This window comes from Blennius ocellaris (genome assembly GCF_963422515.1).
Source record: "Blennius ocellaris genome assembly, chromosome: 11".
In the NCBI taxonomy this organism is placed as follows: domain Eukaryota; kingdom Metazoa; phylum Chordata; class Actinopteri; order Blenniiformes; family Blenniidae; genus Blennius; species Blennius ocellaris.
The window spans coordinates 15,766,858-15,784,581 of NC_137660.1; the positions used below are offsets into that span (position 1 = coordinate 15,766,858).

Sequence of the window (17,724 nt, forward strand, 5' to 3'; positions counted from 1 at the left end):
AGTGTGCCATGGTGCAGCCGGGACCGTGTGTGCGGACACTGCGGGAAGGCTGCTGATACACAGTCCGCGGGGGTTTGTTTTTTTGTGTTGTTGTTGTTTTTTTGTTTTCCCCCGAGCGGAGAGGTCGCAGGAAAGCTCCGTCGCAGCGGTTTTTTTTTTCTTTTCAGCTCACTTCTTGGAAGGAATACAAACATGTCGTCTCCAAGTCCGGGCAAGAGGAGAATGGATACCGACGTGGTGAAACTGTATCCTTCGCTAAGGACGTAAACAACGCATCACTGCGTTTTTAACAACATCTGTCAGCTGTTTACTGGCGATTAGTGGGGTGTTTCGCCGCCGTGAGGATGTATTCGAGGCGGCTGCGAGCTGCGTGGGGGCGATTTATTTGGTGAAAAGTGGTGTTGTCGTCCAACATGTAGTGTAGCTAGTTAGCAGGACGGCGAACAAACCACCCCCCCTTTTTTCTCTTTCTCCTCTCTTTTTTTAATAAAATCTAACGACGCCAATCTGAACGAAGCTGCTCGCGATGCGGCATTAGCTCGTCATTCCTGGGGGGGCTTCATCCTGTTTTTGTAAATAGATGGTTTATCAGCGGAAACTGTCGCAATGTGAAACGCTTGTTAACTCTGGGCTAGCTTTGTTAGCATGTTAGCTCCGCAGCTTTGAAGTCAGCGCCCGATAAAAGGGCTCGGTTCCACCGGGCTGACAACCCGCCACGGAGCACCACCGAGGGCTCGCTGGCATTTTTCGAGCCGCCGGACACCAGGGACACCCTCGTTTAGTCGTGTTTCTGTGGCGTCGCGGCGGCGGCGGAGGAGGCTAGCGCTGTAGCAATGCTATCGCCAGCAGAGAACAATTAAGGTCGATGGAGCGGCGAGCCTGAACAAATAACGACTGCAGGTTTATTCATTAACGCGTGAAAAAAAATGCAACCGACCGGACACGTTCTGCTCTTAACAAGTCGTCAAGACTGCAATAGAAACGAGGAGTTTTACATATAATAGCAAAAAAAAACAAACGTTCGTTAATATAGGTCAAAAAAGTTTTGTTATCTTAAAGCTGACAAAAGAGTGCATCCTAATTCTCTTTTCACGTCTTCCTCCATTAACTTTTTTTTTCATCTGTTTTATTTTTTTGTCTTGTTTTGGGTTTTTTTTTTAGCTGCAACTCCGTGTGACGCTTTTATTCGCTGACGGTCGATTAAAGACACATTTATGTGTGCGAAGGCCACGTTTCGTGTCTGTCCGTGGCGATTTGAAGCCGCGAGCTGGAGTTTGTGCATGAAAGGTTTTCTGACAGCGTGAGCTGAATTGTTTTGTTTTTGTCCTGCAGCGAGATGCTGCGCTCTGATTGGTCCGCCTGTTACCATCCGGAACACGGAAGAGGGCGGGGCTTCACACACAGCTGATCGAGGAAACAACAGGCGCGCTGGGGAGGTGGGGGGGCTGCAGCCCTCTTACGGGGGGGCTCCTCCTCATGTTGTTTCCCCAGGATCGCACCAAAATCTAGTCTTGTAACACTGGAACTCATCTGGAGGATTTTTGTTTTTAAAATACTCAAATCTGTCACCGAACAGTGTCACACAAGTGACTAATTTTACCTTAATTCCCCAACAGAATAATCGGCAACAGATGAATACAATATAATTGGCCGGACCTGTAAAATAGAGCCTTGATAACCTTTAAAATTTCATCTTTCAACTTTTTCTTTCTTGTGTGTAAGTGATGACAATGTCTATATTTTCACAAAAACAAACAACTGCTACCGGGAATTGCTGCAATCTCAGTCCATTTTTAATGATACCTCCTGGTGTAAAATAAAGTGGAATCCCCCCCAAAAAACAAAAACCCTTCTATAGCATTATGTGTGTTTGGACAAACTCACACTGACAACCTGGCTTTGTGGCTTTTAGGGCCGCGTCACTGATATCTCAACTCAGGTCTCAGTGTCGGGTTGTGAGTACTACTCTTAAGAAATTTAAAACAAATCAATGTTTCTTGGGAATGTTTACAATTCTCCAGGGGGGTGGGTCCATGCTCTTGCTCAGGGACCCACAGTGGTCATCTCTCTGTTGCAGGATTTGAAGTGCATCCACTGCTAAATATTAAGTCATTAATATAAAAATAAAAATGTCTTGGGTCTCTGTGAAACTGATTTACTTAGAATTAAATTTTCTGACATTTCAAAAAGCTACAGGACTCGATGAATAAAGTTTCATTTAACAGAAGCTGTGATCCAGAGTCCATACGACACAAAACAGTATTTAATCCACAGACGCCCTCAAAGGGTTTCTCTCATGCAGATTGGTAATCCCAGGTGAGGAAACATACCAAAACCCTTCAATGGAGCCACATCGGTTAACAATTAAATTGAAGGGAGCAACGATGTTTCGTCTCGTTCGGTTCTCACTGCTCTCGTGCCACAAGTTCCCCAAACTTTCAGTGTAACACCGGTGTAACAGGAGATGCCGCACATACTTTCACGTTGCGTCTGTAATCTAAACATTCCAGGTCGAACCACTGTGACAGATCACAGTAAGTTCTCAATCTGCCACTAAATTACAAACTCAAGTTTGATTATTGTGAAAGCTATATAGTGTCTGAGCATGTGACCCTCCAACGGTATGCAGGAGATTGGGCTTGTGCTTAGTTATATTTAATGTTACAGTTACTACTCCCATGACCCATGAGACCAATCGTATATACATTTAGCTTAAAATGTCTCTATGGCTACAAAAGTATGAAAGCGATGGGTTGGCATTCGTCCCGTTGAGCATTCATTTCCCACGTGACCTCTTCTTCACATCGAGGTTTGGTTGAATTAAAGGCTTGTTTTCTCCTCGAGCGGCTGTGTGAAGGAGGGAGCATGACTTTAGGTTTGGATGGACGAAAAGCCTCCGGGGGGGGGGGCAGGTGAACGACGCGTACGGTTTTGCTGCTCGTGTCGCCGTCTTCAACCAAAGGTTATTTATAGGACCCTTTTCCTTGGATCACCTTCAGAGCCCCATTGTCGTCTTTGTCGGTGGTTTGTAAACCTTTTCATATCGGGGGGGGGGTCCCGGCGCTTTTCAAACCTTCTCCTCCCGCTGGTGGATGTTTACGCTTATTTTTGCTTCCTGACCGTTATGTAAACAAGCCGTCTTGTGTTATTTGTGCTCCGGTAGTTTAACTAAACCAGCGCCTGAGCGTTACCTTGGGGAGGTCGTTTAGAAAAGAGACGACAGAGATTTACATCAGGACGCTGAAACCAAGAGAAGAAGCTACTTTTGTGACATTTGATCACCCCCTTTTTCTTCTTCTTGTTTTTTGGTCATTGTGTCATACTCACACGGCCTTTGAGGTGAAATCGTGTCAGATGGCTGACTCCTCACACTCGTGTCTCTTTCTGCTCATCACATGCTGTGATTATTAGCCAACCAGTGTTTGTTTTGGAACGGCTCGTGTTTCCTGTATGTTGACGAATGTGTGACGGACGTCTGTCAGACGCAGTCGTCCGCCGTGTTGATCTCATTGCCACAACTGATGGTATTGATCCAGTGTTTTCACTTCACTCAGACATGTATACATAGTTTGTTTGTTTTTTTAGATATATTCTTGAAGTTCTTTTTTCCCCCCCATCTGGCTGCTGATTGTTATTTTTGTACAAGCACCTTTTTCCTGAACCGGCCACGTCAGCATTGAGAGCAAACACGAGGTCACCATCCTCAGCGGACTCAACGAGTTCGTGGTCAAGTTCCACGGCCCACCTGGAAGTAAGAGCCCGACGGACACTTTTATACGTTCACTTGGCAAAACATTGCACCAGTGCCAAATCCAGTTCCACGCCCTGGATAATATGTATATCATTTTGACCCCTTAAGTCATTTATTGTCGGGTTTTCTTGGTTTGTTCCAGCGCCGTACGAAGGAGGCGTGTGGAAGGTTCGAGTCGACCTCCCAGATAAATACCCCTTCAAATCACCATCAATAGGTATCAGATATATTTAATTCATCCCGTTTAACCTTTATTTATTGTAGTCAGTAAGATGGTCATTAGCAACTAATTATGTTTGACCTTTATTTTTACACAATCCAATGTGGTTTTTTTTCCACTAATTGTTTTAAAAACCCGACAATTTTTTTTTCAGGATTCATGAACAAAATCTTTCATCCCAACATCGATGAAGCGTGAGTACAAGCATTGTATCAACGTATGTTATTGAGCTCTGTACATGGCGAAAGCCGGCTGTGAGCTGCTTTTCTCCTTTACGCGAAACGGAGTTCACGGAGACATCGGCTCTGCGTCGGAGGATTTGCGTCCTCTGGAGCAGAATGCATTTCTAAAGCCGCTCGGATCTCTTCCTAGTTGATTACTTGTGTGGACAGGAGACGCTTTTACCCACACATACGTGAAATGTTTACACAATTCTCTTTATTTGTCTCTGGAAGCCCTTTGCTTCATTCATTCAGTTTGGTTTTTTGTTTTTTTCCCACCCACTTCAGGTCAGGAACCGTGTGTCTAGATGTCATTAACCAGACGTGGACCGCGCTCTACGGTACGCCACGTCACCGTTTACACTGCCTCTGGTCATTCTGATTGACATGTTGTAGCCAGTAAAGAAAAAAAAATGGACAAAGCGAGCAGCTCATACTGTTCTTCCTTAGTGCAGCTCCGTGCGAGTCATCTTGGTTTAATCGGCTTACACTGAAGTGATAACTGCCTCTTGTATTGAGGTCATGCAAGGTCTTCACACACACACACACACACACACACACACACACACACACACACACACACACACACACACACACACACACACACACACACGCATATGCATTCATTTAGTCGCCACTGCTTTGATTAGGTCCGTGATTCGGTCGCGATGGAAAAAGTCAGCCGAGAGATATTTTTGTTCTTGTTTTTGATGTATGTGTGAAAACACCCTGATGAGTTTCTGCATATTTTGCGTGGGTGGTGTGACACCAGCGTGCCGAGAACCAGGCAATCTTTCAACTGTGGACAGACTGAACATTTCAACACGATCAAAGAAAACAGTCAAAAATCTAAAATCATGATGTAAAAAAAAAAAAAAAATCTTCAAAGCAACAAAAAAACTGAATTTATTCATCTTTAGCAAGTATTTAAAAATGGGTGTTAGATCTTCAACATGTCCTAAAGGCTTAAAACTGCACAGAACAAAATTATGTATATATATATAATAGTAACAGTTTTCATTATGTAAAGCAGTGTAGAAAAAATTTACCTTTCTTTCACTTGTTTAATCTCAGCACATGTTTTCCTTTCATACACAGAGCGGCTAACGTAAAAACTAAATATATTAAGCCCTTAAAACTGCGCAGCTTTTTATGCACAGCCTTTATTATATTCATGAGATATTAGTGAAACTTGTGTGCCGTGAAATTATTCATCAAACGTACAAGAGAGTCCCCTCGTGGCCGGTGTTGTACCTGCGCCTGTCAACCAGTAGTTTCTCCCATTATTTTGAGTGATCAGCTTTGCGTCTCTCCTGGGTTCTGTTTTTAACCATTGCGGTCGATTTTGCACCGTGTCCAACATCAAAGCGCACCGGTTTTGTTGTTTGTTGTTTCCTGCGCTGATTGCATCTCCCCCCCCACCCCCTCCGTCCACCAGACCTCACCAACATCTTCGAGTCGTTCCTCCCTCAGCTGCTCGCTTACCCAAACCCCATCGACCCTCTGAACGGGGACGCGGCCGCCATGTACCTGCATCGACCGGAGGATTACAAACACAAGATCAAAGGTAGCACAAAGCCACTGGAAATGCCTTTGAAGCATCATTTACTGTGCGGCAGGGTTTGGAAAAATAAAGAGTCAAACCTCGAATCGATGATTGATGATGAGTCGCGTCAGCGTGGCGGCTTTCAGCGGTGCTCAGTGTGTCTCTCCCTCCCTTGTGTGTCTTCCAGAGTACATCCAGAAATACGCCACAGAGGAGGCTCTAAAGGAGCAGGAGGAGGGAGGAGGCGACTCCTCCTCCGAGAGCTCCATGTCGGACTTTTCGGAGGACGAGGCTCAGGACATGGAGTTGTAGTGACGGCGCCGCCGCCACCACCCCTTCGCCTCAGCGACAGACTCGTCATTTCCTAAAAGAGCAGAAACTCAAGTACTATATTCATATTTAAACGAGACAATTTTTTTACAGCGACACACGGATTTTTATCGCTCACGCGAGGATTTGCAGTAACGATATTGCAGAATATTAACGCCGCTGCTTGCCCCCCCCCCTTCCACCTCCACCTCTTCTCCGTCGCGAGCGCTCCAGCACAGGAGGACGGTCAACCTGAACAACAACAACAAAAAGACTGTTTTCCCACAGAACTCATCTCATAACAGCTTCTGTTGTAACACAAGGAAGGTTTCATCATCGTCGTCATCGTCAGCCCCCCTCCCCCCCACCGACAGAAGATGGCAGGATGACAATCCGTGATTTCTGTGCGGCTTCAACGTCGGACGAGTTGAAGAATCCCTATTTTTTTTTTTTCTTTCTTTCTTTTTTTTTTTTTTAAACAACCCCTCTTTATTTTTTGATTTAATGAAACCACTTTCATGACTTCTGAGGAGAGGGAGACCTGACGGCCAGCGTGTGCAGACGCCTCACACGTACCAAAATGACGACGCATCACCCCGGTCAAGTCACACCAGTGTGTGTGCGTGCGTGCGTGCGTGCGTGTGCGTGTGTGTGTGTGTGTGTGTGTGTGTGTGTGTGTGTGTGTGTGTGTGTGTGTGTGTGTGTGTATACATGAATGTAACCCTTTAATACCCTGTGTCGTTCTTGCCTCCCGATGCTCAGTCAGAATCGGCAGAGAAGACCACCCTCTCTTTGACACCTGTCTCCTCCTCCTCCTCCTCCTCCTCCTCCTCCTCCTCCTCCTCCTCTCCGTTTTAGGAAAGTGTTTATGTCATTCTCTGAGTACCTTTGTATATTGTGGCATGACACAGAAGTGAAGTTTGTAGGGCTTTGTGGAGTTGTAGACATGAAGAGTTGGGCTGGGGATCGTCCAGGTCCTTCAGTTGTTCTCATCTCTGCCTATTGCTTGTGTTCAACTATAATAGGTGTTTGACTTGCATAGGGGTAAGGTTGTTTTTTCGTTTTTTTTTCTTCATTTAAAATTTTTTTTTTGCAGATGGTGAATACTCTGGTAATGTCTGATTCAATCTTATGATACACTAGTTTCTGAAAAACGTTGGGACGACACTTCTCATTGTCTGTGGGATGACTTCTGGTTGAATGAAATCCTCCAGAGACGTGTCGCACCCTTCTTCTCGCGCGTTTTCCCAACGGCAGCGATTCACATGGTCAGGTAGTTTCAGCACGCTCAACACTTTTCTTTGTTGGTGATGGACTGTTGTTTTCCAATATAATGGGACCAAAAAAAAACCCCAACTCATGGATCTACAGGCATTAGATCCCCTCCCCTCCCTCCCCCCAGAAAAGAAGACTGGATTTATCGCTGGAGAGTTTACAGTAAAAAATTCACGGAGAAGCTTCATAAGTGTTCCTCAAAAGGTCAAATGAGTTGATTCAGGCACAAGTTTGTTTTTGGACGAGGACTTCCAGAGCTGTGCTCTGGTTCACAGGTTTGTAACGCGCTCTCGTTGCACCGCCAACATGGTTTTTTTCCACAAGGAATGAAATCTCCCATCTTTTTGTTGTCTGAATAGAAATTTCTCATCATCACAAGTTTTAATTCGTGGAACCACAAAGCCGTTTCTCTTTCATTGTGCTGCGCAAGAGGATGTTAACGTTCATGTAAACGTTGAAGTAGGTCAGCGAGGATAGCCGTCATAGTTTGTTTTGACATGGTTGTATGTGTCCATGTCATGATAACCAGTTTAACTGACTCTAATTAGCCTCGGTAACCAAATGTTTTATGATTCAAGTCTGAAGGGAGCACGATGCCAGTGTTCTTTTTTTTTTTTTAAACAAAAACAAACTGCTGCCCTTCTTTCTCTTCATCTGGTTCCTTTATTTTATTATGCATTTTTATTAACAAAACATATATTTGATGCCTATGATTTGTTTTTGATTATCTTTTTATTTTTATTTTTTTTAATTTTTATTATCTTTTAAGCCCTTATGTCCCGGATGCAGATCAAGATATCCATGACTTTTTTTTTTTAAATAAAAAAAAGCAAAAAAATTAATAAATGTGCTTCCCTTGTAACATGAAAAAAAGAGAAATAAACAACAAAAAAAATATGCTGCAATGTTGTGTGATTCATTTAACCATTGTTTTGTTCACTCACAGTTGTATGGTGCTCAGTGAGTGGTGTCATGAGAATGTATAGTTTGTTTTTAAGCCTGCATTTTCTCCTTGTGCATGGGGGGGTAAAAAAATAAATTTGCAAAGTTATGCCAGTTATTTCTACAGTCACAATATAACAACTGAAACATGACAAATAATGGCGTTTTTAGATGATGTGCAAAACATGAAAGGCTTTAAACACATTAATTTGTACACAATAACTCAAATATATGGACGTTTTAATGTTCAAAAAGTTAATTTTACACAAGCACTTTGAGCATTGCAATAGTGCGCATGGTTTTGGAAACAGGGATAATGTTGTAGCCTCTTTGTCCACCAGATGGCACTGTGTCTATTTCACTGCCTAAAAGTTTGCGTCCAAACTTAATAAAAGAAAAACAAACAACTAATACATTTACGAAACATAAATAGGAGGAAAATACAAACTTATATAACGCACTGTGAATATCTGTAGCTTATTTAATAATATTGCAACGTCAGTGTCCATGTAATTTTTGCTATAAAAAAAAAAAAAGTAAAACAAAGCTTGAAAAGCTTTAGGTAACTTTTTTTTTCATACTTTGCTTTTACTGTGCGTCAGTTTGTTGACAGATAAATACTTTGAAATTGCAGAGGTAAAATGTTAATTTTACTTATTTCTGAAGTCCAGCTTCAGCTTCTGAACTCACTTAAGACATTTCAAATACGAACACTAAATATCGACAAACACAATATAAAGATTGAAAAGTAGTTGACTGAGCTTCTGTAAAAAGAAAACCTGATAAACTGTAATATTTAGAATCTTAATGATTTGTACACTAAGGTTGTGAGAAGAATATAACCAAAATAAAATGCCTTGAATGTTTCTTTCTATATTTAATAAATAGAAAAAAATATGTCCGTTTCACAGGTGAATTTAATTAGAACTTTTCCACTTTCTCATTTATGAGGCGTCAGAAGCGCAGCCGCTGAAAATGTCTAAAACCTATTCGTTTGCTGTGTTTTCATACATATTATTGTGATTTTTGTACAAATGAAAATTGCTGCAATAATGGATGGACGATGGGGTTTCTCTGTGTGCGGAGATGACGCTCTGACTCAGATCCAGAATATAATGACGTGATTAAATATTCATCACTGCGTGCAAGGATCTTTCTGTCCACATATTCTGGTTTCGAGTTTCCAGCGTCAGAAGATAATTTGGTTGGACGAACACATTCGAAACGGAGATCAGACGTTCATTATTTAGCATTTTCCACTGAAAGTCATTTTGTCAAATGCAAATGGTGAATCAACACAAACTGATCCGGTTGTGCGGTCTGTTTTCAAGTTCAAATGGAAGTTTATTCCATTTTTGTACTCAGAAAACTGTTTGACAGGGGATTTATTTTTTTTGCTTTCTTTTAACCCACTTTAAAAGGAGGGAAACGTGACTTAGAGGATGATTTTATTCCGTACTGAAGCAGTAATATTTTTGAAGATGGAGGAGTGAAGTTATTTAAGAATAAGTGCAGCAGCGGGAGGAGGAAGAGGAGGAGGAGGAGAAGGAGGAGGAGGCGCAGACGAGGCGCTGCTGGCCGGCTGCGCCTCCTTCATAATGTATGGAGAAGGACAAAGGGGGCGCGGGTGGATTTCAGCTTCAACTTTGAAAAGGAGCCGTAACCTAAACCTGTCCCGTCCGACTCCGGTGGATTCGCATCAGAATGAAAGGATGACGCCCGTTTTTTTTTTTCCACCTGCAATCTGTCTAATAATCACCGACAGCAGGTAAATGAGCCCCGGAGAGGAGCGCATAAAACGAGGAGCGCAGGAGGCCTGCGCCTGGAGAAACTTTGAGACGTGGACGGAGAGGAGAGCTTCGGCCAGGCCTGCATGTCTGCAGCAAGAGGGGAGGAGGGGGGGCACGCCCGGAGGATGTTGGTAGGGCTGGGTTTTTATTTTGTTTGTTTGTTTATTTTTTAAACTATGCAGCACTAAAAGTGTTTGGAAAACCTGGAGCAGGACATGAGAGTCAAAATTAATTATTGTATCCTGTTTATTATGACAAGCACGAGTTAGTAAGACTGGTATGAATAGTTGTTTTATTAACACAAATGTTGATTCGACATGTATTTTAAATAACAGCGCGGTGTGTTAAATGACCAACGTTCCACTTGTGCGTAAAAAAAAAAAAAAAAAGGCGCAGCGGAAATTATTCCGCAGGCCTGGGCGGCAGAAGGAGTGGGAGGAAGGCGGCGTGGATTACTATACTGCCAGTGGGTTAAGATGCTTACCGACTAATTACCTGTCCACTAGAAAATCCTTTGCTCTTGCAGTCCAAACAAGCAGGGAGCCATGAGGGATGGAGAGGAGACTGGCTCTGTGGAGCTGTCAGCGGCGAGGCCAGCTCATCCGGCATGAAACATCAGGGAAACCTCTATGTATCCTCTATGATGTGTGTTTGTTTGTGAAGATTATCCGCTGCTCGGTGCTCCTGAAGGTTTTTTTCTCAGCCACCAAGCCACTTGTCTGTTTTTGTAATGTCAGAGTTGCTATGCGCAATAAGGATATTGGATCTTTTTTTTAATTTTTTTTTAAATAAGGTAAGAAACCCAATACCTCACCTGATTAAATATATAATTCAGTAGAGAATGTGTCAGGATTATGGATAAACTTATTAGATACACATAGAATACCCAGAACAGATTTTAAAGATCGTGTAAGTGAAGTGGAGATGATTTTTGAAAAGGCCAAAACTAGTTCTCTCCTTAAAAAAGAAAAAGAAAATGGCAATTCTATTTGTATTACATTAGATCTTTACTGATGCTGTCTTTGTAATACCTGAAGGATCTGACGGTCTTTTAATCCTCCTGATAGCAATTCGCCCACAGTTTAAAAAGAAAGATATTATCCTTATCATGAAACAAAAGGATTTAGAAGGAAATGAAATGACCAAATAAACAAGGCGTCTTCAGAAAGGATTTTGACTGAAGCTTTCTATCCGTATCTCTCCACCCCCCCTCTCTCTGTCTCTCTCTCTCTCTCTCTCTCTCAACCTTTTTACTCTATTGATCTCTCCCGGAAACGGAAAGATGAGCCCTGCTTTGGGACCCATTTGGTGCATCTCAAAAATCACTTAGCACATCATTCCCTACAGCCAGAATCAATGTGTGCGTCAGATCTGCTCCTTCACCGCGTTCGGGACGGCTTTTACGGAAAGGTCGCAAACATGCCCAAATAACTAAAACCCATCAGAAATGCAGTGGTGACGGTTTTACGTTAGCCCTTCAACATAACTTTGAGGGTGTGAGGGGACGGGGTGGAACTCAGGCCTGCCCGGCCCTGCAGCAGATGGCAGAGCTGGATTTAGTCTCCAAACCTGTGAGGCAGACCAAAGGGGAGGAGCGAACGACTCCGTCAATTGTGACGGTGTGTTATGAGTTCCACAAGAAACCTTTGTAGATGTCTTGGTATTCAAAAAAAAAAAAAAAAAAGGTGTGCAGGGGTTCCAAAGGCCGACTTTGTACTCAAAGCTCTTGTTTGTCTTGTTCGCCGTGTTGTTGGACCGCATTTACATCTCCTCCTGTTCTGTGTATGGCACTGGTAGAATTCACTGTCACAACAGACTTATCAGTGAATTACCATAGGGCCATAAACAGAGGAGAGACAGAACCACGCTGTCCGTATCCGGTTCCTCGCCCTGGATGTTCCCTCGTCTCCTAAACACCTCAGATCTTCTTGGCCCATTTTGGCACTAGCACATTTTTGCTTTGTGTCTCCCTGTTTGAGCAATCATGTGTAGTGCCAATATGGGACAAGAGAGACACTCGGCTGGGTGTTTTCATGCCAAAAGCATGGGCCAGTCCACCGACGGTCCTTTGCGTGGAAGATCAAAGGACAGCGGAGGATGGATTGTGGCGGCGCCCTCTCAGACGTCACCAGTCACTATTTTGATACGCATCTGTGACGGCGCAACCAGAGCTTCGCCCGTCAGTCACACAGATCAGGTGCTGGTGACACTCTCCCCCAGTGTTTGGCAATGGTAGAACTCACTCTGGTGGGCTGGAAGGTACCGGTGGTTCTAGACTTGCCAACAACTGACCGAGAGCTTTTACTCATCCGCCGACCCGGGGGCCCTTTGCAGGGGGGGGGACTATGTGCAAAAGCCGTGAGGCGAGTCGCAAACTGTGCGAGTGACTGCAGGCGGAGCAGTGAGGTGTGGAATTTTGACCGTCCCCTCCTGAGCGTTCCTGCAGTCTCAGAGCACCTTAGAAATAGGCAAGAACCCAGATGATTTGTATTTTATTATAATTTTTTTCCAGGAGTGTCCAGAAATGCAATGAACCTGCAGATCTTAAGTCCTCTCTGTCCTGCACAGTTAGCTGATCATGACATCAAACCCATGTGTAATCTCATCTCATCTCTTCAACCAAAGAGGCCTGTGACTATTGGACCCGAACTCATAAATCCATTCATGGCCCATTAGGCTCCGAGTTGACTATCACCCACACCGATCAATAAATCAATGGTCTTCAAGTGTTTCGGCTGTGAAAAAAAAAAAAAAAAAGAAGCTGCAGCTGAAGGCTTGTAGCTGCAAATCACAGAGTTACGGGAGTTCACTTTGTGGAGCAGCCCGATAAAGTTCAGGGGCGGCGCAGCTTTACGAGCAATGCTGACGTTTGTCTTCTTGCTTTATAGAGTATTGAACTCGTGTCAAGTTGTATATTGGTGATCCTTAAACTAGCTAATAAACACGCTAAGATGAAAAACTAAACGCTGTCATGAGTGACCTTGATGACCTGCAGTACCTGCTTTTCCTCTCCATACTGATGTGTTTTAGCCCTACATGTAAACACAATGACATTTTTCTCTCAAGAGTCTGTGAATGTTTGTTTGTTTGCTATTAATACCAAAAATAAATTTCTTTGTCCAATTTCTTTAGGATCCAGTGACTGAAAGATTCAAACGTTCATCTTCATGGAACCACTATCTTTAATTTGTACTTTGAGGATGTAAAAGAGACGACGTGTCCAAATATTTCCAGCAACACGACATCAAAAATATCGATCCGTCTTCGATACGGCCGTGTCTTCTTTCGGGTCGTAGTAGTCTGAGTGTAAATGGTGTGATGCACAGTGTAAACACAGAGAGACAGTCTCTCTCTCTCCTCTCTCTCTCTCTCTCTCTCTCTCTCTCTCTCTCTCTCTCTCTCTCTCTCTCTCTCTCTCTCTCTCTCTCTCTCTCTCTCTCTCTCTCTCTCTCTCTCTCTCTCTCTCTCTCTCTCTCTCTCTCTCTCTCTCTCTCTCTCTCTCTCTCTCTCTAAAAACATGGTTTTAGACTGAAGGAGGAAAACAGAGTACACAGAGACTTGACAGAAAAATCTGAAGCCTGGATTTGAACCGGGCATATTTTTCACAGTGAGTAAAAAGTTTTGGCCGCTACATCTTTGTTGCAAGCCGAGAAATGGAATTATAGATGCAACACATTTATTCAACAAATCTAAATTCAAACATTTCCTTCCATTTCCAGGCGAGAGGAGAAGACGAGGAGGTTCAGGGATGCAGTCAAAGAGGAAGACCGAGGGTATTGGAAGAAGATTGTCTGCTAATGGCAAACTGGTGAAAATGTTGAAATCCGAAACGTATGCTTGATTGAAAAGAAGAAGATGAAGAAGAGAGAAACGGCGGGAATAAACATAGATCAACTTAAAGTAGCTAAAAGTCTTGCAAAAGTGCACGACAAAGAAGGTGGTCGAGGGTCGGAGTCAGGAGCTGAAGCTTGAACTTCGTGTTTCAGTGTGAACGCTTCTGAAGTCCGTTATGACCGCGTGTTGAGGATGTGAGGTTAAGTGGTGTGAGGAGGAGGAGGAGGCCAACACACTGACAGCTGGTACGAGTGATTAGGCCTTGTAGTGATGCAGGAGAGGCATCAAAGCTCTTTAGGGAGAATCCCTAACTGGGAATAGACAAGGACACACACACACACACACACACACACACACACACACACACACACACACACACACACACACACACACGCACACACAGAGAGTTTACAGGTCCAACAGCATATAGTCAGCACGAGCCATCTGTCCTGTTCAGATACATCACCAACCAATGGATTACCAGACTTTACTCTACACACACACACACACAGTCAGCTTGCCCCCCAGAGGTAAAACAGAGGAATGGGTGATCTCATTAGATTAGATGGGGTGTGGGGCTTACTGGGCCTCTCGTTAATCTCGCGCTCCAATGGTTGTTTAGTTGCCCTGTGTCTCAAACGCATCTTTACATTGTGCGTCATTGCGTAACGTGTCGGTCACAATGAAGGTGTGATACACTAATCTGAACAGGCTCAACTGGATACGAGCGTCAGTTCACGAGGTCAGCAGAGGAAACGTGATAGAATTCAAGGTGAAGCACTGACGATTTATCTGCTGATTCGATGGCTTATTGTTAGTATGGGAGCGGAATAGAGTGGAGGGGTGAAAGGTTTTGAAGTGAATCAGTCAATTAGAGGTTTTAATCATCATATGAAGAGGCCGAAGACGTAGTTCACAATAATGACTCATCTTTAGTCTGCTGCCCAAAAGAAACGCAGCGTACAAGGATCTTCAGCCAGGACATCGCTTGATGTACACACACACACACACACACACACACACACACACACTCACACACACACACACACACACACACACACACACACACACACACACACACACACACACACACACACACACACACACACACACACACTGGATTACAGTAATCCAGGGAAGTATTTTTAGGACTTCATGACCAGAGGCAGACAATCTAGGAAAACAGATAATGACCATCATATGTCCAGCTGGACTTTCTTGGAACCGAGTTAAATATGTTGCGTCCAGTAGGAACAAATGCTGACGCCAAAAGCGAGTATCTCTGCTTCTAAACCTGTGTAGGCAACTATCACAGGATATTTCATCCAACTGATGCGAAATCTGATTTTGATTTATTTTTGTAATGCTGTTTTTATACTACCAAACAAGTCTCCATCCTGTTGAGAGTTTTCCTCCTTTCACACCTACATAATTCATGATATCTACACAATTCAAAAGTTACTCAAAAACAAAGAAAAAAAAAAGCGAGCTTTAGGCCCATATGTTTCTCATTATCGTTACTCCCAGGACTTCAATAGTGTGAATATTCAATCAGAAGAGATTCAATAGCAGGTCACATAAATACACAACATGAGCATCTCTGCATTATCAAAAACACAGTAATGTTGATGAACTCTTATTAACTGACATTAAAATTAGGTGTTTGTGTTGCAAGCAATATGACTGTTTTGCTTTCAACTTAGAACCTGCATATTTCTTTTTCTACTGTACAAAACATCCCACATTAATCATTACATAGCTATCAACACGTGCAATATACCAATAATCCCACAATTGTATGATTAACTAATTTAAGAGTTTTTCAGGGATTGATAGCACTTCATATTTGTTTATCTTATGGCCACTGGGCAGAAAAAAGGACAAAAAGCACTGAAAGATGCTTAAAAGAAACAAAACCAAAAAGAAAAAAGAAAACTACTCCAAAATTGATTCAAATATCATGAAAAATGAAATAAAAAGAGAAATGGTATCAGTGAGAACCGATGTAAATTATAGGAAAGGAAATTAGCATTTGTATTTGGAAGATTTATTTATTTCATTTATTGCAATATTTGACAGCAGATAGATGGATCCTCACAATAGATCAATAGTTCCACATCCCGGGTGTATCTCTTCCACTGTCGGTTCATAATTTCAATCAGCATCATCAGTGAAAACAAGCTTAGAAATGCAAACATCTGACAGGTGCAATGGTCAAAATCATGCAACACATTGCTTTTTAAAAAGAGATGTTTATTATGAAACTTATGACTTGACCCTCGTCAGTCGTCACACGTCCCCTCAGCAAAATGTCATGTTCGGCAGAGATACCATGAAAGAAACGGTCCAATAGAGGAAACTCACCAAGAGACAGAAAGGCACACACGTTGGATGTTTTAGAGATAACAGGTAACTTCAAATGCATGTTTGTGAACTGTGGGAGGAAACCAGAGTACCTGAAAAAACAAAACAAAACAAAAAAAACCCACCAATGCAAAAGGGAGAACAGGAAAAACCCTCACAGGAAGAGTATAGCCTATATATAAATATTAATAAATCACAGGTGAAAGTTTTTGTTTGAAAAGGCGACAGTTTACAATAAAATAAAATAAAATAAAATAAAATAAAATAAAATAAACAAAATAAAATAAAATAAAATAAAATAAAATAAAATAAAATAAAATAAAATAAACAAAATAAAATAAAATAAAATAAAATAAAATAAAATAAACAAAATAAAATAAAATAAACAAAATAAAATAAACAAAACAAAACAAAACAAAACAAAACAAAACAAAACAAAACAGAACAGAACAGAATAGAATAGAATAGAATGAAATAAAACAAAATAAAAATAGAAATCATACTTGAGGGTCAAGTCTCTTGACGATCTGCCTTTATGGCTGGTACATCATAGCTCTCTTTCGCCCTCTATCGGTTAAAGCCAAGTACAACACAATATTTTCTTCTTTTTTTTTTTTAGAGCTGTGAACAAACACAAAATCCTGCTCAGATCTTGCCATTTATCTTTGCTCATTAAAACCAGCCTTTGATGAAGCTAAACATAAAACACTGACTTGTGCGCATTTTGGATGAATTTGAAATTCCTGGTCAGTGAAATACTGCTTTTGATTATCAAACCTGCTTTTGAGAAAGATCAAACGGATCTGCAGTTCTTGATCTAGTATTGTATATTATCAGACAACAATTGTTGGTAAGTTTTTGACTGCTACCCCTAAAACGTGCCTGTAATAAGAGCTGTGGACACCCTCCCCCCAAAAAAAGTGTAAAAGAAGGAAAACAATAAAATGAAATAAAACTGCTTTACGTTTTGGAGAGTGTCTTAATTTTGGATTCTTTAACTAAAACTTTAACTTAAAATCAAATGTTGGTCCGCAAAACAATACAAAACAAAACAAAACAAAACAAATCAAATTCATTAACATCTTTTCTTCAATAAATGCCTTTGCTGTCTTTAATTCACTACAGATAAGAGAAGTCAGCGATGCAGCTGTGAAAGCTTCCTGATTGCAAAAGGAACCCCAGCATTAAGACATGCTACATACTGCACAGATTGTGCAACCTCAGATGTGACACACTGTTTGGCCAAGAGAAAGCCATGAATACAGAGGTGACGTTAGATCTTTGAGCTGATTTTGGCACCAAAGCAAGTCCTAAATTTTTTTTGCATATTGCTCATGGTCTAAAATGACTTTACCACCTCTGTTGTAAATAATTAGACATCAACGTAACTGCACATGTAAAAACACGTTTTTATTATCCTCAGTTATAATCTGTGAACAGTGGTTTTGTCGGTGTGACATACTTTAATGATT

At 42.0% G+C, this 17,724-nt stretch overlaps 1 protein-coding gene across 1 annotated transcript; it reads left to right on the forward strand.

Moving 5' to 3' along the window:
• On the forward strand, positions 1–8,195 carry LOC308136748 (ubiquitin-conjugating enzyme E2 H). The gene is made up of 7 exons (XM_080505222.1): positions 1–245; positions 3,675–3,751; positions 3,894–3,968; positions 4,126–4,165; positions 4,481–4,533; positions 5,631–5,759; positions 5,926–8,195. Exons 1-7 carry the CDS (start codon positions 193–195, stop codon positions 6,048–6,050), a joined length of 552 nt encoding a protein of 183 aa, XP_080361348.1. The 5' UTR covers positions 1–192; the 3' UTR covers positions 6,051–8,195.
• Positions 8,196–17,724: the final 9,529 nt, after the last annotated feature.

Coding starts and splice junctions, on each gene's coding strand:
- LOC308136748 (XM_080505222.1), top strand. CDS start 193: ATGTCGTCTCCAAGTCCGGGCAAGAGGAGAATGGATACCGACGTGGTG. Junction 3,969..4,125: donor CTTCAAATCACCATCAATAG/GTATCAGATATA, acceptor TTTTTTTTTCAG/GATTCATGAACAAAATCTTT. Junction 4,534..5,630: donor GACGTGGACCGCGCTCTACG/GTACGCCACGTC, acceptor TCCGTCCACCAG/ACCTCACCAACATCTTCGAG.